The sequence below is a fragment of the Bubalus kerabau genome, chromosome 12, assembly GCF_029407905.1.
Source record: "Bubalus kerabau isolate K-KA32 ecotype Philippines breed swamp buffalo chromosome 12, PCC_UOA_SB_1v2, whole genome shotgun sequence".
Lineage (NCBI taxonomy): Eukaryota > Metazoa > Chordata > Mammalia > Artiodactyla > Bovidae > Bubalus > Bubalus kerabau.
The window spans coordinates 87,686,015-87,711,266 of record NC_073635.1 but is presented as its reverse complement, the minus strand read 5'-3'; the positions used below and the strand labels follow the sequence as shown (position 1 = coordinate 87,711,266).

The 25,252-nt window shown below is 41.3% G+C and overlaps 1 protein-coding gene across 4 annotated transcripts in view; it reads right to left on the bottom strand.

Annotated features, from left to right (window-relative positions):
- TNFSF13B (TNF superfamily member 13b) overlaps positions 1 to 25,252 on the bottom strand; it is a 30,858-nt gene that overhangs the window by 2,982 nt on the left and 2,624 nt on the right. Inside the window, exons 1-4 of one of the 4 annotated variants that reach the window (XR_008700822.1) lie at positions 15,541 to 15,781; positions 10,080 to 10,136; positions 8,946 to 9,296; positions 2,120 to 2,232 (exon numbers count right to left, since the gene is read on the bottom strand). Coding sequence is in view for 2 of the 4 variants with exons in the window: in XM_055541881.1 (XP_055397856.1) it covers positions 1,883 to 2,033; positions 2,120 to 2,232; positions 10,080 to 10,136 (321 nt within the window). In the remaining 2 variants the exon portion in view is untranslated. Of the gene's footprint in view, positions 1 to 1,882; positions 2,034 to 2,119; positions 2,233 to 8,945; positions 9,297 to 10,079; positions 10,137 to 15,540; positions 15,782 to 25,252 lie in introns of those variants that run through there. The other 3 variants (XM_055541881.1, XR_008700823.1, XM_055541882.1) reach the window with 3 other exon arrangements.

The window sequence follows — 25,252 nt, the reverse complement described above, 5'->3', positions numbered from 1 at the left end:
TCCAATGCATGAAAGTGAAAAGTGAAAGTGAAGTCACTCAGTCGTGTCTGACGCTCAGCGACCCCATGGACTGCAGCCTACCAGGCCCCTCCATCCATGGGATTTTCCAGGCAAAAGTACTGGAGTGGGGTGCCATTGCCTTCTCCGTAAACTAACTACTACTTTTCAAAGTAGGTCCTACTTAAAAATTCAACACTGAGTTACTGGCTATTTCAGTTCTTCCAGATGGTAGCAATCGCTCATTTGTTAATGACATAATGAATAAGAATCAGTTTCATGTACAAGAGAGGTTCCTTGGTGTGATACTGGACTCTTCAAATGGACCACTTTAATTTTTTTCAGATTATTATGGAAACACTTTATACACCAATGTGTAGCTTTTAATGATTGTAAAACAAATTTTCTCTAGAACAGATAAAAACTGCAAACTTGAAATTTCCTAGAGAACACTTTTTGTAAATGATGCTAAGCTATCAGCACTGAGAAATATCTTTAAGGTCAAGTTATTTATTCTTAAAAAGTCAGGCTAGGAAGTAACCTTGAGGAGCTGATGATCAGAAAAATTTATAAAGGAGTGTGTTGTAAAGCTCCAAGTGCTAATTAATGTAAGTAAACAACAGGCTGAAGTGACCTCACCATTTATAGGTATTTTGCAACAAGAAATACTGGTTACCACAGGCTGCAGGATAACAGTTCTCTATGAAAATTAGGGAATTCAAATCTAAGCAAACTTCCTCAACACCCCGTCAAAGCTCTTTATGGCTATGGGTCCAGGATGACAAGCATCTGCATTATTATCTTTCTGTCTTGATTCCTGGTGCATTTGTCAGTAAGTGCCTTTGGAATATATAGCTTCAGAGCACATAGCCAACCCCCACTCCCTGTTCCAAACTGTCATTCATGCTGTCTGGAAAGGAAAACATTCCTTGGGGTCCCGAATGGAGTTGTCAAAACCACCAGAGAGAAATAAATGTGTTTAAAGCAACTTTTTTTTCAAGTACTGGCCTTGATTAGTTTGAAATTACCCCCAAATAAAAGGAAGGCTTTGATGGCAATTCATTTGGCTGAGATGGTTGGATGGCATCACTGACTCAATGGACATGAATTTGAGCAAACTCTGGGAGATTAGCAAAGGACAGGGGAGCCTGGCATGCTGCAGTCCCCGGGTTCCAAAGAGTTAGACACGACTTAGCGGCTGAACAACAATAACTAAAGGCAGTCACAGCCCAAACAGACCTGAAACGAAGACAGCCTGCATGTCCCCTTTCCTCTCCAGTCCTCTGGCCCTGAGTTGAAAGGCAGGCTCAGTCCTACCCTTTAGCATCCCAACCATATCCATCTGGTGTCCACTGACCCCAGAAGAGAAACGGTGCCCCTGGATCTGACATTCAAAACTGGCCAAAGGGCATTTCTTCCACAGGAGGGAGGTAAAGAAGAGGTGAGATTCCGTGACTCCCACTCAGGCAGACTGGCTGATTTAAACCAAGTTCTGGAGCTGCTCAGCTGTGCAGCCCCAGACAACGTGTGCTACATCTCTGTGTCTCAGTGCCCACCTCCCTTTCTTAAGGAGGATTACAGCAGGGAGCGTGGATGGATGTGCCTGGCACAGGTCATCATTCTCTTATGATGCAAGCACTCTTATCACAGCTCCAAGAAAACAAGCTTGTTCTAGAGTGGATCAGTGTGAAGCTACTGCCCTTTCTAAATGTATATAAAAATGATAAACTTATTAATAGCTAGTTAGCTAATAATTAATTAAAATCTAAAGTAATGATTGCATCTGTCTCTATCAAAACAGACTAACTCATCATTCGAGACCATAAACACCACACAATATATGGAGGAATGTCTTTCTGTCTATGTATATAGAACTATTATTTACCAGCTGAGTAACAGGAATTATTGGGTAGTGTTTCAGGCATGTTTTGAATACATCGAAACAAAGTCACCAGACTCAGTTCGTCCCCAAAGACATGGACTTTTTTCCTCTGTATTAGGTGTCCCATGGCAAAGGTGTTATCGGTGTATAAAACCTGAGGAACAAACCAAAGAACTTAGTCAGAAGTCAGCACGAAACGGGGGCGTTGGACAGCGGCGGTGGGTTCAGGGTCGAACCTACCTGACCGTAGATAAAGAAGTAGCCTGTCTCTTTGACCAAAATTTTATTCTCTTTTTCTTCTAGGGCTCTTCCTCTTTTAAAGCTGAGAAGCCAAGGAACAAAGGTGTATGCTCCTACAATGAAGAGAACGGTTTTTAAGGGAAAAGAAAACCCCTGAGAAACGCAGTTTTTCACCTCCATTTGAAACAGAGCAGGACTCCATGACCCTTGCCCCCCGACTGTGTCCCCTGCCTGCCTTTTTTCCGTGGAAAACTTTCGTCAAAGAATAAGTTTAATCAGAGAAGTGAGAAATGCCGCAACAAAGGAGAACAGTCTAAGGAGACTAAATAGTAATAGTCAGTAGGCACCGTCAGGGACCTTCAGCTCTTTCTCAAGGGCTACAGATCATACTCTGAGCCACATCGTGTGAGCCGTCTTACAGATACTGAAACCCCAGGTGGAGGAGTTAGCTAATGATGACCAGACCGTACCCAGGACACGAACTGCCCCAGTTCCAAGAACTGACCACAAAGAAATGGAACAAGTGCACCCGGGACTGAAGACTGTCCCTGAAATGACCGAGATGACGCCGGCCAGACCGCTGATGACCACTCTGAGGATGACTTCAGAGATGGCCCCCCCACCCCTGACTCTGTCTATAACAGCTCTCACCCGCTGCCTGTCAGCAGGGGGTTGGGGGAAGTCAGCCTTTGGACAGATGTCCACCACTCTCCTCCACATGTTGCCAGCATCTGAAATAAGGCAAACTTTCCTTTCCACCAACTGGCCTGGTTTTTGGCTTTTGAGCGATGAGCAGCCGGACCTGACTCACATACCTTTTGACAACATGCTTAGTTACTAACCTAAGTCTGAAACTTAGAGGAGAATTTCATCTTTTAAAAAATGACCATCCTCTGGCAGTTTCTCAGCATCATTTACATACTCCCCCAGGCCAGCTATCAGATACAGGAACTCGAAAGCAAGCGCTTCATATGTCATGTCTGGGGTTTTGATTCCTTCTGTATTTCAGCAACTTTCATAATAATGTCTAGTCTGGATGGGAGAGTTTGAGGCCAAAGAAAGGTCTCTGAATAACACACCGATAGAGATTTTCAGTTTCTATTTGAGTCTGTTGGGGAGGAGAAAAATTTTCCTCTACCCTTCTTGGAGGGGGGTGGGGAAAAAGGAGAGAGGAGGCAGCAGGGAGGGGTCCTACAGCTCACCCCTCCTCTCCTCAGTTCCCACACAGGCGGCAGCCCGATCCCCCTTTGGGAACTTTCTGTTCCCAAAGATGGTCTCTGAGAAACCCCTTCCTTTGGTTCAAACCCTCCGGTGCCACCCTGGGTAACGACAGTCCACCAATAAACATCTCCCTGGTTACACAGAACAGAGGTAACCTCATCATCGCCTGTTTTCATACGACATCATTTCGGGGAAAAGATTGTAATGCCGTAGCTTTAAATTCTGTTTAGAGATCACATGCCCACAGCATTCTTTAAGGTAGAGTTCTAAAAATGCGAGGAAGAATTAATATCAGGGTTGTTATTATTAAAAGTTATAAATATAAGCTGATGACTGAAGGCAACTATTTTCACGTTTTATTTGACACTCTGAGCACAGAGGCTTCTTGCCCGCCTTCAGAACCATACACATCTTAGAGTCCAACTTCTCTGAGCCCGGGCACTGTTCACGTTTGGTTCCCTGCTGTTTACTCAGGGCCTTAAATGATGCCCGACCCAAAACAAATGCAGCAAATATGTATTTAAATAAATACTAATCATTGTGCTATGCAATTAGTCACTAGCGTTCCATGATTTAAAAGCATCTTACTACCTGGTTACTGAATCTCTGGGAAATGAAACACTCTCCATCAGAGAAGTAATATGAACTCTTGACGTGAAACACGTATTTCTAAGTCTGCACGCTTATATTCTGACTAGACATATTTACTGACTACAAAAGTGTTTTACAGTACTTTACATTGATCCCCTATTTCTCTACACCATACTTATGCCTATTAAGTTAGGCAGTTCTTACCAAATCTCACCATTACATTGTCAGAAGAAAAAGAAAAACAAGTCCTTATTAGGCTTATGTTCTTATTTTCTCTTTTATTTTTGGCACTTCATCTTATTTTGCTGGAAATACTCTTGTTAGAGAGAATCATCTACTTGTTTTTATTACTGTGTACATTTCTCCCCCAACCCTGCCCACATACATGAGAGCACGCGTGCACACACACATACACACACACGTGTGGATTACACTCCATCCAGGCGGCAAGAGTGGTAAAGAATCCATCTGCCAATGCAGGAGACACAAGCGATGCAGGTTTGATCCCTGGGTTGGGAAGATCCCTTGGGGTAGGGAATGGCAACCCACTCCAGTATTCTTGCTTGTAAAGTTCCATGGACAGAGGAGCCTGGTGGGCTACAGTCCATGGGCTATAAAGAGTCAGACACAACTCTATAAAAAGCGCACATAGATCCGTGTTGCTGACACTGAGGCTGAGGCAATGACCATCCCATAGTGACAGCCGGAAACCCAGGGGCCAAGAATGCAGCAGAGCACACAGTACGCACTCCAGCAATTTGTGCAGCTAGGTGAATTTTAAATTTAAGAAAATACACTAAAAAATCAACTAAAAGGTAAAGGGATTATAAACTTAAGCATACATGATGTGTTTCTACATATTAAAAATTACTTAGTGTTTTTTGCATGCTAGTTAGACCACGGATAGGTAAATGCTAAGAAGAAAACATGCACTAAATGCCTATTCTATAGAAAGCTTCTCTAAGCTAGTAAGAATCACTTCTTACAGTAGATATTTAAGAATGTGGAAAGGCAAGATTTCAATGACCCCAGATTCTTGCACCTCCTCCTCGTACATAGAAAAGCACTAAAATCATTGAAGTGAGATATCTGTTCTTTTTCTTTGTGATTAGCAGTAATCTTTTGTTATTCCAGAAAAAAAAAATTACATAAATCCAGGCTTCTGCCTTACTTTGAAATAGTCTCTCAGAGCTGTCTGAGAGGCTGTTTCCTGGGCTAGACTATAGTTCTCAGTAAGACACTGAATAAACTCAACTCACAGTTCTTATATGGTAGGGTTTTATTTCAGTCAATGAAGGTAAATACTAGGAGCATTAATGCTTAATTTTGTTTTCAACAGCTAAAATACTAATATATTTTGGTATATAAAGTGTGAACTTCCCAGCTCCACGCAGCTTTAAATATTTGATGTATTTAAATGTCTTTGAAAACTTAACAAATTACTATGTACATTAACATGTGAAATTAAATTAAAATGACAGTATTCAAATATAAAAATAATTCACATGTATTTCTGAAAATGCCTGCTTTTAAAAGAGTAGATCTTTCCTGTTCTGATATATGTGAAAGACTTGTAGATAAATTTTAGAACAATACATTTTTATAGGAAAATCAGATCTATTTTGCTAATATTTGTTTTGTATTCTATTTTATGAATAGGAAACGCCCTCCCAATTGCTTATTCTTCCAGTGTTACTTCCTTAAATAATTGACCATAAATGCTCCAGAGCCTCTGTCACTCACAGCCATCAGCCCTGGCTACTTCTCTTGATTTTCTATTTTATTATCTTAAAATTCCTGGAAATAGTGTTAAAGGAGAAGAGATACTGATAATATTTTTGAAGACAGACGAAGTGAGCCAAGTCAAGGAATAGGGATTTACTTTTTACTTGAACCCACATGTCTGGCAGTGAAATCCACAGGCATATGGCTTTGCGGCTGAGGCAGGACTAGGAAAATCTGCAGAAACAAACCAGACCGGCAGAGCCACGCAGGCTGGGCCGCCAGAGAGGCGATGGGAGGCCCGGCAGGGCTGTGCGCAGTGGAGAAGAATGGCGACATCTGGGTTTTAGAAACACCTCTGTGGAGCTCCCAGGTGAGCAGAGCGCAAAACTGGAGTCAAGGGAACCAGCCAAGGGGAGAGAAGACGGGGTTTGTACTAGGAGGGTAAAATGGAAACGAAAAGAAACACATCAGTTCAAATTACATATATGAGGAATCGTCAATAAAGTTATGAGATTAATGCAGTGACTTCAAGGAAGCAGTCAAGAGTGACTCCCAGAATTCTGGGTTGAACAACTAAAGAACCAGCACACTGGAATAGGGAATACAGGAATAAGACCAGATGTGGGGGAAAGGTCTAGAGTTCACGCTGAGATGTCACCAAGATACTCAGGAAGAGGCACTCAACAGACAGAGGCATAATCTGGATCTCAGGGAAGTCTACTGGACTAAAGATCTACACTGAGGCCATCACACATGGCTGTTAAGTGACAACTCAGGAGGATTTAAGACTGCAAAGAAAGAAGAATGAAGATAAGGGGACTGTGCCAGAGGTCTGAAAAACGTCCACATTGACAGAATTTTTTTAAAAGTTTAAAAAAGCAGTGGGTAAAAAAAGCAAGGAACATGGTTGGAGAAACAAACCAAGAAAAGCACATGTTTTGAAAAGAAGGGAGGATTTCCCTGATGGTCCATTGGTTAGGAATCCACCTGTCAGTGCGGAGGACATGGATTCGATCCCTGGTCCAGGAGGATCCCACATGCTGCAGGGCAGCCAGGCCCGTGTGCCACGATGACTGAGCCCGCACTCTGGACCCTGCGCCCTGAAACAAGAGAAGCCGCTGCAGGGAAAACGCTGCACGCTGCCCTGGGAGAGCAGATCCCTCTCGCCACAACTAGAGAAAGCCCGCACGCGGCAGTGAAGACCCAGCGCAGCCGAAACCAAAAATCAACAATAAAATCTTTTCAGTAAAACGAGACTTATCAACTGTCAAATTCTACTGTGAGATTAAACCTCATCACTGCCTCTATGAAATCATTATGTTGAAAAACCGAAAGAGACTTCCGTTATCAACCCAACCGTGGGAATCACCTCTCTCCTTTTTCACCTCCCGTAAGCCCTGTGCAAGAAACAGACTGATGTCTGTTGTCTGATTCAGAGTGATGTCTATACCCTCCAAAATAACTCCAAGGTAGGCTGGAAGCGACTGAGGTCACACCGAAGCTGAGCGTAAAAGTCAAGAGAAGAAGCCAAGGAAATGGTCAAGGGCCGGGAGGCAGCAAAGTTCACAAAGAGTCAGAAAAAAATCAACTCACAGAAGGTGATGAATCTCTCATATACACGCAGGAATCTACAGGCAATACAGTGTCAGCTGTCAGCTAAGAGGATTCGGGAAATTAGGAGGGAAAAAAGCTCACATAGATGAACGTAAAAGCTTCAGAAGCGAAACATAGACTCTGCACAAAGCAAAATGAGAGGGAAATAAAGAAAGCACTAAGAATTTGAGAAAAGTTGTAGAACTATAGGAAAAGAAAAAAAAAAAAACAAAAAAAAAAACAGGTCAAGAATTAACAGCACAGGAACTTCTCCACTGGTCCAGTGGCTAAGACCATGCTCCCGACGCAGAGAGCCCAGGTTCAATCCCCGGTCAGGGAACTGGATCCCACATGCCACAGCTAAGAGCCCACAGGCTGCAATGAAGACAGAAGGCCCCACATGCCACGGTTAAGACCCGGCACAGCCAAAAAATAATTACCAGTGTATACATAATTAGAACCCCGAGAGACATAACTAAAGCAAGAAAAATTCAAGCAGAGCAACCACTTGGCATGATTACAGTCTTCAAAGGCCCATTATGTGTCAGGGAAAGTTGATTCAGAGGAGTGTCATTAATTTATTATTACAGCTGTAAAAAATTACCACACACAGTGGCTTAAAACAACACACATTTATCATCTCCCATTTCAAACATCAGAAGTCTCACTAGGCAAAGTCAAACTGCTGGCAGGTCTGTGTTCCTTCTGAATGCTGGAATGTCCAGCCCTTGGCTCCCCCAGCTTCTGCAGTTGGCCTGCTCTCCTGGGCTTGCGGCCCCCCCGTCCTCACAGGCAGCCGTCTCCTTACTCTGAATTCTGCTCTCACTGCCACCTCCCCTCCTCTGACCCTGAACCCCTAGCCCCCTCGAGAAGGGCCTCTGTGATTATCCTGGGGCCACGCCAGGATAGAGCAATCAACTTTCCCAGGATAGAGCCTAGAGCATGGGGCTGGTGGAGGTCTGATGGGGCTGGTGGAGGTCTGGGAGATTAGATGGGGATGTCTGTGTGCTGTGCTCAGTGTCTGACGCTTTGTGACCCCAGGGACTGTAGCCCACCAGGCTTCTCTGTCGTGAGATTTTCCAGGCAAGAATATTGGAGTGGGTAGCCATTCCGTTCTCCAGGGCGTCTTCCTGACCCAGGGATCGAACCTGGGTCTCCTGCATTGGCAGGCAGGTTCTTTACCGCTAGTGCCACCTGGAAACACCCAAGTCATCCAGGATAATATACCCAAATTCTGTATTTTACTCATATTTTCAAAGTCCCTTTTGCCAGATAAAGTAATAAACTTACAGGTTTCAGGGATTATGGTGTGGACATATTTGAGGAAATATGTTTCTACCTACCATAATACTTGATGTGAATATAAAACAAAATCAGTATTGCATTTTTAAGGTAAATAATTCTTTGTATACCCAGGCAACGTGTGTGCTAAGTGGCTTTGCTTCAGTCATGTCCAACTCTTTGCAACCCTATGGATTGTAACCCACCAGGCTCCTCTGTCCATGGGATTCTCCATGCTCGAATACTGGAGTGGGTTGCCATGCCCTCCCTCAGGGGATCTTCCCCACCCAGGGGTCCAGCCCGCATTTCCTGCGTCTCCTGCACTGGCAGGCAGGTTCCTTACTGTTAGCAGCACCTGGGAAGCCCCAGCAAGGCAATATCTTGAGACAAATAACAAAGAAGAAACACAACATACCAAGATTTCTAGGATGCAGTCAAGTAGTACTGCGGAAACGTCCACACACACCAACGTTTATTTACACGGTCGAGATTGACTGGAGTCACAACTCATCACATGGCAAAGGGTCCACATAAGCCCCGGGACCCTCCAGGGAGGTCAGTGTGGAGCGGCCGCCGCGCCAGGAAGACCACGGTTCCGTGAAGCGCGAGCTCACAGGGGAGGAGCAGCCGCATCCTTCACGGTGACGAACAGCATGTTTGGTTTTGGCCAAATGTGTAAAACAAGACTTTTCCAAGTTATAATTTTTCACTGGTCTTTCGAATCTTCTTCTGGCTCTATCTGAATTCTTAAGAGACAATTTGCTACCTAATAAAAGTTGCAAACATTTGACTTTGGAAAATGTCAAACAATAAGCAATAACAGAACTTCAAGTATTTTAGTATTGGGCTTGCATTTAAGATAAAGTCACAGTGAAAAATACAGATGCAAGATAGATTTTACTTGTTCATTTGCTTGTTTTCTGTTCTCCCCTCATAGAAGGTAAATCCTGTGAAAATGAGGACTTACATACACATTATTCGCTGCTAAGCCCCAGTGCCCACACTGTAACTGGAAACTGTGTATTTTTAACCAGCACATGTAAAATATAAAGTAATAATTTCACACTGAAGGTTTATCACAAAAATGTTATTTATTTGTACATATTTTATACTTATTGATAAATAATTAATATAAATGTCTTTATGTTCAGTTTTATCTTCATCCTGTTAAAATATTCTATGACCTAACGTAACAGGGGAATGAATATTTCTGAAGATGATCTTGAGGCATTATAGAAGCCAAAATCATTTCTAAATAAAAAGCTGACTTTGATTTAGTATTAATTTTGCTTTATCACATGCTAATTATTTAAAATTTCTTAGTATTATGTCCTAAAGGTAATTCTCTTTGTTAGGTTATTATAGGAGCCTACATATTTATTCCCCAATTATTTTAAATGAATCTATTATCTTAAATCTAATTATAAGAAGTTTTGAGGCAGATCATTGATTTGAGGTGGAGTTCAAATACAGTTTTGGGGCATGAAATGTACAGGTAATTGGACTGAACTGAATTCTAAGTGGAAAAGTCGCTGTGATGCTTGATTACCTTTTCGTATAGTAGGCGTGTCACTGTCTGCAATCAGCTGCAAGCAGTCTTGAGTGACTGAAAAGCAAAAATATATCATTTTAGTTACATGAATAGAAATAGTAAGGGAACGAAGATGACCAAGAATACAAAGCTACAAACCCACTCTTCCAATGGCCCCTGATCAATCATATCAATACTTTCTCACTGCCTACGTGCTGTTCTTAAAATCCCTTTAGGAAATATGCCCACAGATCTCAATATAACTTCTACTTTACATGCAATATACTTAAAATTCAAGTTTTAGAAAAACTCTATGCTATTGAAATATAGTAGTTTTAAAATTATTTTGCCAACAAGTGAAGTCCTGTCTGACTCTTTTTGACCCCATGGACTGTAGCCCACCAGGCTCCTCCATCCATGGAATTTTCTAGGCAAAAGTACTGGAGTGGGTTGCCATTTCCTTCTCCAGGGAATCTTCCCAACCCAGGGATCTAACCTGGGTCTCCCGCATTGCAGGCAGATGCTTTACCCTCTGAGCCACCAGGGAATACCATCTAAACAGTTTAGCTAAACTTCTTCTAAAACATACGCCTGTATAGAAAGAAAGTTTAGCTACTGTCATTTGTTCTCCAGTTCCCTCAAATATAGGAGCCAAATGATCAGATTCCTCTAAAATGATTTTTTGTTTTTTTAAAAAAATCTAACATTAAATCATAACTCACTAGTACTGAAAATACCACTATTAACATTACTGAAAATAATAATAATTGCTAACATTTATTGAGCTAGTATAAATCCAGGCGACTTCACAAAAATCCTAAGAATTACCTACTGGAAATTACATCTTGGAAAGCGTAAACAACTTGTCCAGTCCCCAGGGATAGACAGTGACGGGGCCTGAATTTAATCATGCCTGTTTCACTCTGGAGCCAAAGTCAGGCTTTTGGTAAAATGTTTGGGACTAGAAAGAGGAGAGCTACGACATCTTTTTAAGATAAAATAGAGCATTTCCCTAGGCAGCTGCATTACCAGTAAAGCATCTGGGACACATCCACTCACATCTATTCACATTGCACATTGCATACAGAATATTCCACAGAGTGCACCAAAGAATACGCAGTATGAAAGTCACTCAGTTGTATTTGACTCTTTGCGACTCCATGGACTATACAGTCCATGGAATTCTCCAGGCCAGAATACTGGAGTGGGTAGCCTTTCCCTTCTCCAGGGGATCTTCCCAACCCAGGGATCGAACCCAGGTCTCCCACATTGCAGGTGGATTCTTTAACCAGCTGAGCTGCCAGGGAAGCTCAAGAATACTGGAGTGGGGAGCCTATCCCTTCTCCAGCGGATCTTCCTGACACAGGAATCAAACCGGGGTCTCCTGCATTGCAGGTGATGCTTTACCAACTGAGCTATCAGGAAAGCCCAAAATAATATATAGCTATTCTACTAAATGAAGACAGTGCCTTCAGGTTAAAAGCGAAATAGGTACTCTGTCTGTAGGAAAAGAAAGCACAGCAGTATCTATGAAAAACATGGACTATGAAGCTAAGTGTGCCTATTTTAAATTAAGAAAATATTAGTTTAGATTATTTTATACCACACATCTTAGAGTTGAAGTAAGGCTTTAAAAACATGCTTCACAATGTATACATTTTAAGAGCTTATTAACATAGTGGAGAGTTCCCACTGCAGATCATTAGTGGAAACCATGGAATAACAGATGTAATAATTATGTGATATTCTGAAGCTATGCAAATACAGGCCTAAAAAGAATGCTGTTAAAGGCAGTGATCACATAAGAAACTCCGCTAGGAAATTTTCTTTAGTACTTAAAAGCAGAACTGTAATGTTAAAAACCGCAATCCTTTTTAACCACGAGATGTTTCTGACACATTTTTATATCACTCTGATGGTTTGGATAGGAGCAGAACGCTTTGGCTAGCTTGTGGCTCTTTTTTTTTAAATTTCTTTTTATTGTTGATTTTTTATAGTTGATTTACAATGTTCTGTTAGGTTTCAGCTGTACAGCAAAGCGAGTCAGTTCTACATATGCTTCCCTGGTGGCTCAGATGGTAAAGAATCTGATCAATTCCTGGGCAGGTTAATAAGAAGTCAAGGGTCCCTGAGGAGGAGATAGGGGTCTGGAGTTCTCAAGGAGGAGGAAATGACAGACTGTATTTTTTTTTTTCTTTACATTTCTTAGTCTTAGTCACATAAAACATTTTTTTTTTTCTTTAAGCCCAGAACTGATGATTACACAACTCAGTTTAAACTCTGTACTAGGGATTATATAACAACATTGTATCCTGGTTGAGGACAGTTTCTGCTTCCTGAAAACCTTCTGACTAATTCTGATATTTTAGAATGTATATTATGAGAGAGGGCCTGGTAGGATCTTTCTATTGTTAAGTTCTAATCCTGTTATCCTAAAATGTAAATTGTGAGAGTGGGTCTGGTAAAATTTTTACAACCTTGAGACATTCTTTTGATTTATTGTAATAACTAATTAAAAAAGTATACAGCTCCCTTGCTAACACTAGTGAAGGGGCCGCTCTCCATCCCCCTTCTGATGTCTGTGTCAGAAGCTTTCTCTCTCCTTTTTTATACTTTAGTAAAACTCTGCTACACAAAAGCTCTTGAGTGATCAAGCCTGGTCCCTGGTCCCAAAGCCAAATCTTCTTCTTTATAGATCACGAATCCAACATTGTTCACCGTAAACTATCAAATCCACCTGCAATGCTGGAGACCCGGGTTCAATCCCTGGGTCGGGAAGATCCTGTGGAGGACGGCATGGCAACCCACTCCAGGATTCTTGCCTGGAAAATCCCATGGACGGAGAAGCCTGGTGGGCTGCAGTCCATGGAGTTGCGCAGAGTCAGACAAGCCTGAGCAACTACCACTTTCACGTTTCATTCTTTTTTAGATTCTTTTCCCACATAGGCCATTACAAAGTACCGAATAGTGTTCCCTGTGCTACACAGTGGTCCTTACTAGTTATCTATTTACATATGGGAGTGTTAGTGCTCAGTTGTGTCCAACTTTTGTGACCCCATGGACTGTAGCTCGCAAGGCTCCTCTATCCCTGAAATTCTCCAGAAAAGAATACTGGAGTTGTAGCCATGCCCTTCTCCCAGGGGATCTTTCTGACCCAGAGACTGAACCCAGATCTCCTGCAGTGCAGGAGATTGCTTACCCTCTGAGCCACCAGAAAAAGAAAAGTGAAAGTGAAGTCAGTCAGTCATGTCCGACCCTTTGCGACCCCATGGACTGTAGCCCACCAGGCTCCTCCGTCCATGGAATTTTCCAGGCCAGAGTACTAGAGTGGGTTGCCATTTTCTTCTCCAGGGGCTCCTGAGCCACCAGGAAGTCCCTTATTTATATACAATAGTGTGTACATGTCAACCCCAAACTCCTAGTTTATCCCACCACATCCCCCCCTTGAAAACCATAAGTCTGTTTTCCACGTCTGTGACTCAATTTCTGTTTTGTAAATAGGATCATTTGTGCCATTTTCTTTAAAGCTGGAAAACAGTAGCAGGAGTGTCTGTGCAGCAGGGAAACGTGGCTCATTACTGCAGTTCCTACAGCAGACCCTCTGCAACAGCAAATACGGAAATGCATCAGAGCGGGCAGAGTAGCTGTGAGTGAGGACAGCCTGAAAGAAAGGAGCAGCAGAGCATCCACGCTCTCAAGCCTGAAAGGCACAGTGTCTAGAGCTGCCATATTCCACCTACTTTTCTCACAAACACCTCTTAAGGAATCACTACACACAAAGGGCCACGGTAAGTTCTGTGAGGGATGCAGGCGCCAACTGGAGCATGCGAAACTCTAATTTTTCCTCCACACAGAAAAAGAAGAGGATGTTGACACAAGTCCAAGTCAAATTTCCAAATTGTCCATCTTTCCTTTGCCATGGACATGCATACTGTTAAGACTGAGTGAGATGATGTGCCTGAAACATTTAGCAGCGTACCTAGGACAAAATCATTGCAAAGTCAGTCTTGGCTATTACTAGGAGTAGCTCGAGCATTATTGTTCTTAATGGTATTGAACCAAATACACTGGGAGCACGATGGAAGGATACTGTGAGAGAAAGAAGGCCAAGGGAACAGATAAAGAGACCTAGGAAATACTAGGAATACTATTTCAGAGCTTCACTGGTGGCTGGGTGGTAGAGAATCCACCTGCTGATGCAGGAGTCATGGGTTTGATCCCTGATCTGGGAAAATCCTACATGCCCTGGAGCAACTAAGCCAGGCACCACGGCTACTGAGCCTGTGCTCCAGAGCCCGGGAATTGCAGCTACTGAGCCCACGTGCCACAACCACTGAATCCCAAGCACCCTGGAGCGCACGCTCCATAACAAGAGACGCCACTGCAACGAGAAGCCCACGCAGCGCCGTGGAGAGCGGCCCCCACTCGCCACAACTAGAGAAAAGCCCACTCAGCAGTGAAGACGCAGAGCAGTGGAGAGTGGCCCCCACTCACCGCAACTGGAGAAAAGCCCATTCAGCAATGAAGACCCAGCAATGAAGACGCAGCGCAGTGGAGAGCGGCCCCCACACGCCGCAACTAGAGAAAAGCCCATTCAGCAATGAAGACCCAGCAGGGCCACAAATAAACAAACACCTTAACAAAAAGGAAACACCATCTCAACTAGCCCTCTCCTTGACCTTTTCCATGAAACGCCTATAGTAGATTCACCTCCTCCTCAGACCGAAAGGGGTTTACCTAATGAATGATATCTGGAAACTACCAAACTAATATGAAATACCTGAACTTTAATGTCCAGAGCCTGACTAAAACTTGGCCACAGCCTACACATTGAAAAACAAAGGTCTAGGGGACTTCTCTGGAGAAGGCAATGGCACCCCACTCCAGTGCTCTTGCCTGGAAAATACCGTGGACGGAGGAGCCTGGTAGGCTGCAGTCCATGGGGTCTCTAAGAGTCGGACACGACTGAGCGACTTCACTTTCACTTTCCACTTTCATGCATTGGAGAAGGAAATGGCAACCCACTCCAGTGTTCTTTCCTGGAGAATCCCAGGGATGGGGGAGCCTTGTGGGTTGCCGTCTATGGGGTTGCACAGAGTCGGACACTACTGAAGCGACTTAGCAGCAGCAGCAGCAGCAGCAGAGACTTCCCTGGTTGTCCAGTGGTTAAGACTCTGCCTTCCAGCGAGGAGGGTGCAGAGGTTCAATATCTGGTCGGGGAACTAAGATCCTATATGCCTTGTGACCAAAAAATCCAAAACATAAAACAGAAGCAGTATTGTAGCAAATTCAGTAAAGACTTTTAAAATGGTCCATATATTTAAAAAATCGTTGTTTAAAAACCCAATGCACGGTAGCAGAAATATAACTTTTAGAAGACAATACACAATGAAGAGAAATTTTTATTTCAAAAAACCTTCAGAAAAGAAAATGGGACATTTAAATGACAGTTTAATAGCAGGGTTTGAATTATACTCACTGAAGCCAGTGCTCTTCATTAACTTTCCTTATTCTGGAGAAAGTCACGGGGCTTTGCAAGGACACACCTTCTTGGAAATAAGAACAGGACCTTGCATCCTGTCCTGGTTAGATGCCACTCAGGTTTCATCAACCCCATCAGTTCTCTTAACCTCTTCACCTTTTAACTCTTCCCATTCCCTCCTCTAGGGGATCTTCCCAATCCAAGCATCAAACCTGGGTCTTCTTCTTTTTAGGCAGACTCATTACTGTCTGAGCCACCAGGGAAATCCCTTTTTAGGACATATGGTATCTATTAACAACTTATCTCCAGTTAAGTCTTTCAGGACTTTCTTTCCAATTCGACATACAGCTGATCTTTGATCTATAGATTATTGCTTACAAAAAGTGGGTCAAAAAAAGGGCAGCATTGTTTTTTTAAAATCTCCCAATGGCATAGATATCCAACCACAAGAGTTTTGAGGATGCATAGTCTAAAATAAGAAACATAATATTAATAACAATTGTAGTATTAATTGATGGCATTTGGTTTTCAGATGTCTTTTATACATCTTCCCTCTGCTACAGTTGAGGGGAATTATATAAGAGTTTGAGAATAGTTTATCTTTTTAACTTCTTTTTAACTAAGCAAGGCAGCAGCATACTTTAAAACCTTTTTCTGTCAATGGGAGACACATATTTCTAAATATATATATATGTACATGTGTATCTATACATATATTACATATCATAATGATCTGAGAAACACAAATGATTAATCTTAAGTACAGTTTTACAGCATAAGAAAATTCACTCATAATATTAAACCCTGTGAAAAATATTTCTAAAACAATACATTATATTGATGACAAAACTAATTTACAAAAGAGAATTCCTAAAATAAGAACTTTCAGGACATAAATCATTTAGTATTGCTCAATATTTGATATAATAAAATCCAACCAACTTTATAATTGGAATAGTGGTTGGACTGATTGAGGTTGAAAGCCACTTTTTAAAGTGTGACATTCAGATTTCATTTAATCAGGAAAAGAGCCTTGCCAGTTCATGGAATTGCTCATATCTGATGACTCAGTGGTAAAGAATCCACTTGTCAACACAGGAGATGCAGGTTCAATCCCTGAGTCAGGAAGATCCACTGCAATAGGAGATGGCAACCCACTGCCATATTCTTGGGAATATCAGGAAATCCCATGGACAGAGGAGTCTGGTGGGCTACAGTCCCTGAGGTCACAAAGAGTCAGAGAGGACTTAACAATTAAAGAATAAACAAATAGCTGTTGTACTGCATTCTGTGTTGGAATCAAACCCTTTCAAACCGGAATCAGTTTCTTATACATTATTCCAACAAAGCTAAATCTAATAGAAACTACCATAAATCATGCAATTATTGCATATTGTGTGTGGTTCCCATGAGAAGCGCCCCACATTGGACTTTTCCCATTGCACATATTCTGTCAATGTGACTGTCCGTATTCTGTCCATCTGTCCTACTCCCATAGTTCTCCTCACTCATCTCATTCAAAAAACTTCTTCCAAGCTCTTCAGTCTGAATGAAATGTCTGCCCTTCATTTTCTTTTATCTTTCTTCTTTCCTCTGTCTTCTTACACGTTACACTGTACATGTTTTAAAAATGAGGACTCTGAAAGTGATGCCTAACATTCAGTGTACGGAAGTCAGGACAAATGTAGGAATTTGATTTTTTTTTTTTTTTGACCTGCTTGTGTACTAAGTCACTTTAGTCGTGTCCAACTTTTTGTGGCCCTTTGGACTGTAGCCCGCCAGGAATCCGGGATTCTCCAGACAAGAATACTGGAGTGGGTTGCCGTTTCCTTCTCCAGGGAATCTCCCCGCCCACATCTATCCCTTAGTCTCCTGCATTGATAGGAGGGAGGGCTCTTAAACACTACTGCCACCTAGGAAACCCTTTGCTTGAGTTAGTTTTGAATAAATAATCAGTGGCTGTAAAAATTTAATTGGGAGAAACCCCTTAAAGATGCACATGTTGACCTAATCCTGGACATAGATTTATGAAGAAATCGAAGAAGTCATGGTTTTGGGATAAACATCTCTATCGGAGTGGGAATACAAAATTTGAAGAGTGGGAACAGGATTATAAAGTTTTATTATCAGACATAAGCAGTTTGCCTTACCAGCAAATTTTGTTAAGTTACTTATTTGTAGCTTAGGAAACAATACGAGTTGAAAGAGTTTTAAAAGAATTTCTGGAGAGCTAAATTGAGAAGTTTGTTTCTGACCTGGTATAAAACAGAAAAAAAAAATTTAGGAATTTTTAATCTTGAGAGGGGCTTGCCTAACGCATTCTGTGCTTGAGAAAGATCATACATGTGTCTCTGTGTAGAATCAGTTGCTATAAAGGGAGAATGAAAGTCAAGATTCAGCTGATGACTGGTAATAAACATAATAACGAGGGTGATTTGGTCTAAAAAGCAATTATGTAAGTGGAGCAACCAAAACAAACTGTGAAGAAAATTTGAAAAGTTTCTGACTAATGGGTATATGTGTTTGAAGGAGAATTAAAAAATAATCATAGAAGCAGCCTCTCAATTCTGGTGAATTCAGAAAGACCGCAGCACTATAATGGCCCTGGGGAGGGAAGAAAGTGGTGCTGATTTTTAGGAGGGCTTGGAATGAAGCTGATCAAATACAGTAGAAATAGATATAACTGATAGAAGTAAAGAAATATATCTGAACGTGGTCTACATGTATATGTGCAGAAAAAGTCTTGGATTACCTGTACATTGTCATGCACCACCCTTAGTCTATTCTTACTAAGGCAACACAGGGCATGTCAGATGGTCGCCCTCTGCATAGCCTCTTAAGCACTAAGAATAAAATTGCTGTTGTTTAGTTGCCAAGTCATGTCTGACTCTTTTGTGACCCCATGGTCTGTAGCTCTCCAGACTCTACTGTCCATGGGATTTCCCAGGCAAGAACATTGGAGCGAGTTGCCATTGCCTTCTCCAGGGGATCTTCCCAACTCAGGGATGGAAATCGCATGGCCTGCACTGAGAGGTGGATTCTTCACCACTGAGCCACCAGGGAAGCCCCAAGAATAAAATAGCAAAAACAAAAAACCGCTATCTTCATGTTTAATTTTGCAAATGGTCAAGTATTTCAACTTAAAGTTACCAGTTCTTTCATTGAGTCATCATCTCCACAGGATATGCTTCTTCTTTCGTCATGACTTCTTTGTATTATTTTAGGATATTTCTCTTTATTAAAGAGGAATACTCAGGAGGCACTGGGCAACCTAACTCAACAGTGAAGAACATTAGCTTCATGACACAATGTGCCAACAGGTCTGAAGTCAAGGAAGGTAAAACCGAAAGTAGAAACTCAGCTGACCATCTGGAGAAAGGTAGCAATAAATCGTCTAGTTGGCTGTTGCATGTTCCAGTCTCCAGGGGACATTGCGCCTGGATGCCGCAGTGATCCCCAAGTTTCACACGCCCCGAACCTGTTTCTTTACCCTCGCCACACACACTCACCTCTCACTCCTCGGTTGTCCTCTTAGTGAATTCTGAGTTGCTCAAGCAACACTAGCTTAAAATCTCCAACTCAATAATGGGTTCCTGGTAAGAGGGACTGACTATGTCTGGGCTGCTTCCCTGGTGGCTCAGAGGTTAAAGCGTTGGCCTCCAATGCGGGAGACCCGGGTTCGATCCCTGGGTCAGGAAGATCCCCTGGAGAAGGAAATGGCAACCCACTCCAGTATTCTTGCCTGGAGAATCCCATGGACGGAGAAGCCTGGTAGGCTACAGTCCACGGGGTCGCAAAGAGTCAGACACGACTGAGAGACATCACTTTCACTTTCTTTCACTTTCAAAGTGCAGACAGCAATGCCAACCTCCTGGGTTTATTAAGAGGGCAAATGATAATCATGCGTCCACAGGGCCAAACCCAGAGCTTTCACATGGAACTCATCTCTCCCCTTTTCTGTATGTTCCAGAATGCCTAGCTCAGAGCTTTACACAGTAAGCGTTTCCTCTATTTTGAGAAAAGTCTGTTTCTCTAACTCCCCAGAAATGCGGATACTTTTTAAAAAGGAAATCCCACCACAACAAAAGAGCAGCTGACCAACACAGGTCATGTAAGTAGGACTTGACCCATAAAAAGTGCAATTAACCAGTAAAATGAATATCATCCATTTTTACAGAACCATTAATGAGACTGCATCCCTCAACATTATGACTTTATTTCTAAAATACCTATGTGTGCATGTGTGCTGAGTGACCCCATGGACTGTAGCCCACCAGGCTCCTCTGTCCATGGGATTTCCCAGGCAAGAATACGGGAGTGGGTTGCTATTTCCTCCTCCAAAGAATCTTCCCAACCCAGGAATTGAACCTGAGTCTCCTGTGTCCCCTGCATTGGATTCTTTACCACTGCTTCACATGGGAAGCCTACGCATGTCTGAAGTTTTTTAATGTTGAAAGTATAAAGAACAATTGACCTTTCTGGAATTAGATACAAAGACTTACCCTGGCCTCTCTTATTTGAAATAGAGACACATCCCCTTGCCCTTCCTCACCCTTAACTCTGCTGGTTCTCTTAACCTCGCCCTAAAATGTTCACTTTTGCGATGTATTTGCTATTTTCAAGTGTTATAATTTACTCATCAATTATGTTTATTGACTGTTTTCTGTGGCCTCCCACCTCACTGCAGTGTGATACCCCACGGGCAGGAAGCTTTCATCTGCTTGTTCTCTGATCAATACCCAACAACAGCACAGTGTTAGGCACCTCTGAGGTTAGGGAAGCTTGGAAGAGACACAATATCCCATCTGGCTACCCTGGTTGATCTGCTTCCTGCCTCTTCAGTTTCCCAAAACTTTAAACTTGATAAGAACAGGGTTCAGAGATGTGGTTATCAGGTCACTATTTGCATTTTAAATACTTTTGTGGAAACTGAACAGAAGCCAGCTCTTGCAACACTGAAAAGAAGTCTCTCCTTATTGAAGCAGGGGACAAGAAAAATAACACACAGGGAAGGCTCTGGTCAAAGATCACCATGACAGCAACCATCTGTTTCTGTTCTAGGAAAGAACACGCCCTTGCTGGGTAAGAGGCTGCAGCCCCATGTGGGGACAGAATGGATGGTTGAGTTACACACTGCATACTTGCAACATGCATTTTACAGCCTTGGAAGTTACAGCTGAGACTGAAATGTCGATAAAGCAAAGACTGGATGCTACAGACCCCTCAGACATCCCGTCTTTTCTTGCAAAGGAAATGGACTACGGATTTCAAGACTCAAAAAAAAAAAAAAAAAAAAGTGTTGATATATTTCTGTTTCCCCAGGTGGCACTAATGGTAAAGAAACCACCGGCCAGTGCAGGAGGCCAAGAGATGCGGGTTCGGTCAGGAGGACCCCCTGGAGGAGGAAATGGCAACCCACACCAGCATTCTTGCCTGAGAATCCCACTGACAGAGGAGCCTGGTGGGCTACAGTCCAGGGGGGTCACAAAGAGTTGGACACGACTAAAGTGACTTAGCATGTACACTTACTTATGTTTAACAATAGAAATGTTTACCCCAGGGAAATATTTAAGTTATCATATTGGGCATTAATTTATGTGCATTAAGGAGGTAGAGGTGGCTCAGTGGTAAAGATTTCATGTGCCAATGTTGGAGATGCAGACTTGATTCCTGGGTCAAGAAGATCCCCTGGAGGAGGAAATGGCAACCCACTCCAGTGTTCTTGCCTGGAAGACCCTATGGACAGAGGAGCCTGGTACACTACATTTCATTGGGTTGCAAAGAGTCAGACATGACTGGGCATGCATGCACTCATATTTATTATATTCAAAACTCTGATTTTTAAAAAAAAATCAAATGCATTGTGGTGTCCTGGATGGCTCCTGGAACATAAAAAGACATTAGGGGAAAAGCTGGTTAAATTCAAATAAAGTCAGGGCTTCTCTGCTGGCTCAGACAGTAAAGAATCTGCTTACAGTGCAGGAGACCCAGGTGCAATCTCTGATTTGGCAAGATCCCCTGGAGGAGGGCATGGCAACCCACTCCAGTTTTCTTGCCTGGAGAATCCCATGGACAGAGGAGCCTGGTGGGCTACAGTTCATGGGGTCGCAAAGAGTCAGACATGACTGATCAACTAACACTTGCAGGAGTTTAGTTAAATCCATGTTGGTGTCTGTGTTGTGAGAAAGGCACCAAGGTAACATAAGATGCTAACTTCGGAGGAAACTGGATGGGGTCATAAGGGGACTCACTGAACTGTTATTGTAACTTCTCTGTAATTCTAAAATAATTCCAAAAAGTTTATTTTAAAAATGGAGAAATATAAAGTAGAATGGTCTGAATCTTACAGGAAATATTTACAAGATAAAATTTGAGCAATTCTTTTCCTGCTCTTGTTTTTACTTTCGTTAAAATGCTCATGCTTTCACCACTATTTTTGTTATTAAAATTGAGACAAGTATAATAAATATTAATAAAAATAATTTTTGTCTTTCCATAATCTGAAACACATGGGTTTCCGATAACTTTTAAATTCCCCACTGAACAAGGGAGAAAGCAAAAGGTCACCTCATTTTATTAGTGAACTGTTAGAGTTGAGTAGAAATGCATTTGGAAGAATTCACTTTCTTGATGGACTCTCAAGCTGATTATCTTTAGGTTCTTATGAAGAGAACCACAGCTAAGTTCAGGTTCAACACATGGATCACTGTGATTCCATCACTGAAGAAATATTCATGCATAATATCTTCGAAGCTGTGTCACTTTAGGGTTGTTTTTTTTTTTTTTTGTAATTGGGACTATCTCCAAACACACTTATGGGCTGAAAAGTGAAGTTTTGGCTATTGTAAGCCATTTGGCAATTTTACTCCTGGATTTCCCCACATTTCTGTTTGTTAGACTACAATCAGAAATTCTTATGAAACCTAGGAAACTTGCTAAGACGTTCATTTGAAACATAACATAGTTAAGAAAAGCAAAACTGGAGCCCTAGCACCCAATCCTAGAATTACGTGACTGCAGTGCCCTTACCCCTGGGTGGGGTGAGGGTGTCTGCAAGGAGTGCTGACTGGGTGTGCAGGCTGACGCGGGCGCTGCCCTTCATGCACTGACTTGCAGTTTGTGAATTTTACTGACTTGAAGATACGTGCTCTTTTCTGAGTATGTAAAGAATACATCAACTAAAATTTAAAAAAAAATTAAACTAACAATCCATGAAATTATAGTTAAAGAAGTTGCTGAATAGGGGAGCTTCTCTGGCTTTTCAATGAACCCAAATACTGCCTCTGTCTGGGGTAGCGAGCGAGTCTGAGCCGAAGGGGTTTCCGGACCACACCCCTGGGACTTGAGTCTTCTGATCATGCTCATTCTTTGGTTAAGCAGTTCTTTAAAAGGTCAAGTTAAAAAAATTTCATAAGAGGGCCTTTGATCAAAACTTGACAAATGAAGAAATATGGGAAAATCCCTTCCCCCCCCCCCAAATGATGTCACTTGGTGCTGGGTGCTCAGTCGCTCAGTTGTGTCCAATCCTTTTTTGACCCTTTGGACTGTAGCCTGCCAGATTCCTCTGTCCATGGGATTTTTCAGGCAAGAATATTGGAGTGGGTTGCCATTTCGTCTTCCAGGGGATCGTCCCAGCCCAGGGATTGAACCTGTGTCTCCTGTGTCCTCTACGTTGCAGGTAGATTCTTTATGGCTGAGCCATGGGGGAAGCAAAATGATCCCAAATCATTCCTAATTCATTCTATCTTATTTGATATTGAGCCCCAAATTGATTCATACCTGTTCATGGAATACCTAGAGGGTGCAAGGGTCATGATGACTATACAATAGGAGAAATGGGACCAGACCACAGAAGTCTCCACTATTTAGTTGTACAGATAGTCTACACACAAATGAAAAGAACCTTCCTGGGTGATCTGTGATGAGTATCAGATACTGAAAGAACTAGGCTTGCTGTGTTCTGGAGAGGTCAGACTTTCTAGCCCACAACATACTGGAATTTACTTACAAATTGAATATATACCCAATAAAATTGAGATGCCTGCTGAAATCTGGGTTGGATTTATAGGAAAATAAGAATGGGTAACATTCTGATATATTACTTAACCATATTTAGCTGTGAAACTTTTGAGCATGGTTATAAAATGATGACAAAACTGACGTTGAGAAAGCAGAATATTCTAGGAAAAATCTAGAAGAATATTATAATTCTGTTAGTTATAAATCCACTAAGTGTCTTGGTGTGGCTTAAAAATAAGTGTGAGGTCAAATACTATACATCATTTACTTGAAAACTCTGTATTTTTTTTAAACAGTTTAACAAGCAATTTGAAAATGCCAAGGCTCCAAAGTAACAGTAACATTTTTTAATTAATCATGAAAGAATAGTGAAACCTATATAAGGAAAACTTCCTTATTGTGGAATTTAAAATTCTATATTTAATATAGATATTAAAAATTCTTGAATAGATAAATTCAAAATGTGAAAATTCATTTTTCCTCAGTTACAGGCTTTATAAAATTCCAATAAAATGCATCTAAATATATATAGATAACTAATAAGTGAAATGAAAACTAACATTTTAAAACTAAAAGGGATAACCTAAGGCTTTTGAGTTTTACTTAAAATAAGTCACAACTAGAATGGAAACAAAAACCAAAGAAAGTTCCATAGATTCAAACTGCATAGAATCTTCTCAATTCCAAAAGAAGGACCTTACCAAACGAAAAACAGAGAAAAATCATGGAGCTTCATACAAACTTCTTGGTATATACATAAACAAATTTTAAAGTAGTGCTAAACAAAATGACATTTTTCCTGCATGAAAGGATGAAACAACATTCAAGTCAATTTTATTGACAAGATTTGCTGATAATCACTGTCATTGAGTTTCTTATCTTTAAATTTTTCCTCTGGGATCTATGAATGCTATAAGTATATGTAGAGAGAGACATAGAGATATATATGTGACTAAGTACTGCATATGTAACTAAGTATACAGTGTATATACTGTACATATATACATAATATATACAGATATATGCAGTATGTACTGTGTATATACACAGTATACATACACAAATATAATACATATATATACCATATATATGCTACATTGAAGTTTTATAAAAATCTGAGATAAACCATGATATTGATAATAGTGATTACATCTGTGCTATGGAAACTGGGTGGATTCTTATTCATTGGTTAGAATTTTCTGCTATTCTCAAAATTTTCTAAAAATTGAAAGTTATTTGGAGAAAAATTTTTGTGAGTATATCATTTTTGGATGCCTTAGAAACACAAATATGAAAAAACATTCACATGGGATGAAATTTTAAAATATTAATGTATTAATAGAACATATTTTGGGGAAGTCGGACTTAGGGAGTTATTCATTTCTTACTCAGTATTTTCCTTCTTAAATCTGCTGTAATGAGTCTATATCCTCTTGGAATGGGAGGGCTAGGGTTTATTTTTAATAATAAATTTATAGGTAGGAGTACTAGCAGACAAGGTTGAAGGAGAATGAGGCATTTTCATCCTACTAGATATTGAAGCTCATTTTATTACAAAATTCCTTAAAATATTTAATGCAGATAAATAGGATAATAAATCAATGAAAAAAAGCAGTCTCAAAATAGATTCAACTATATATGAGGAACTCAATATAGTAAGTGTATCAATGCAAACGAATTAAAAAGAATC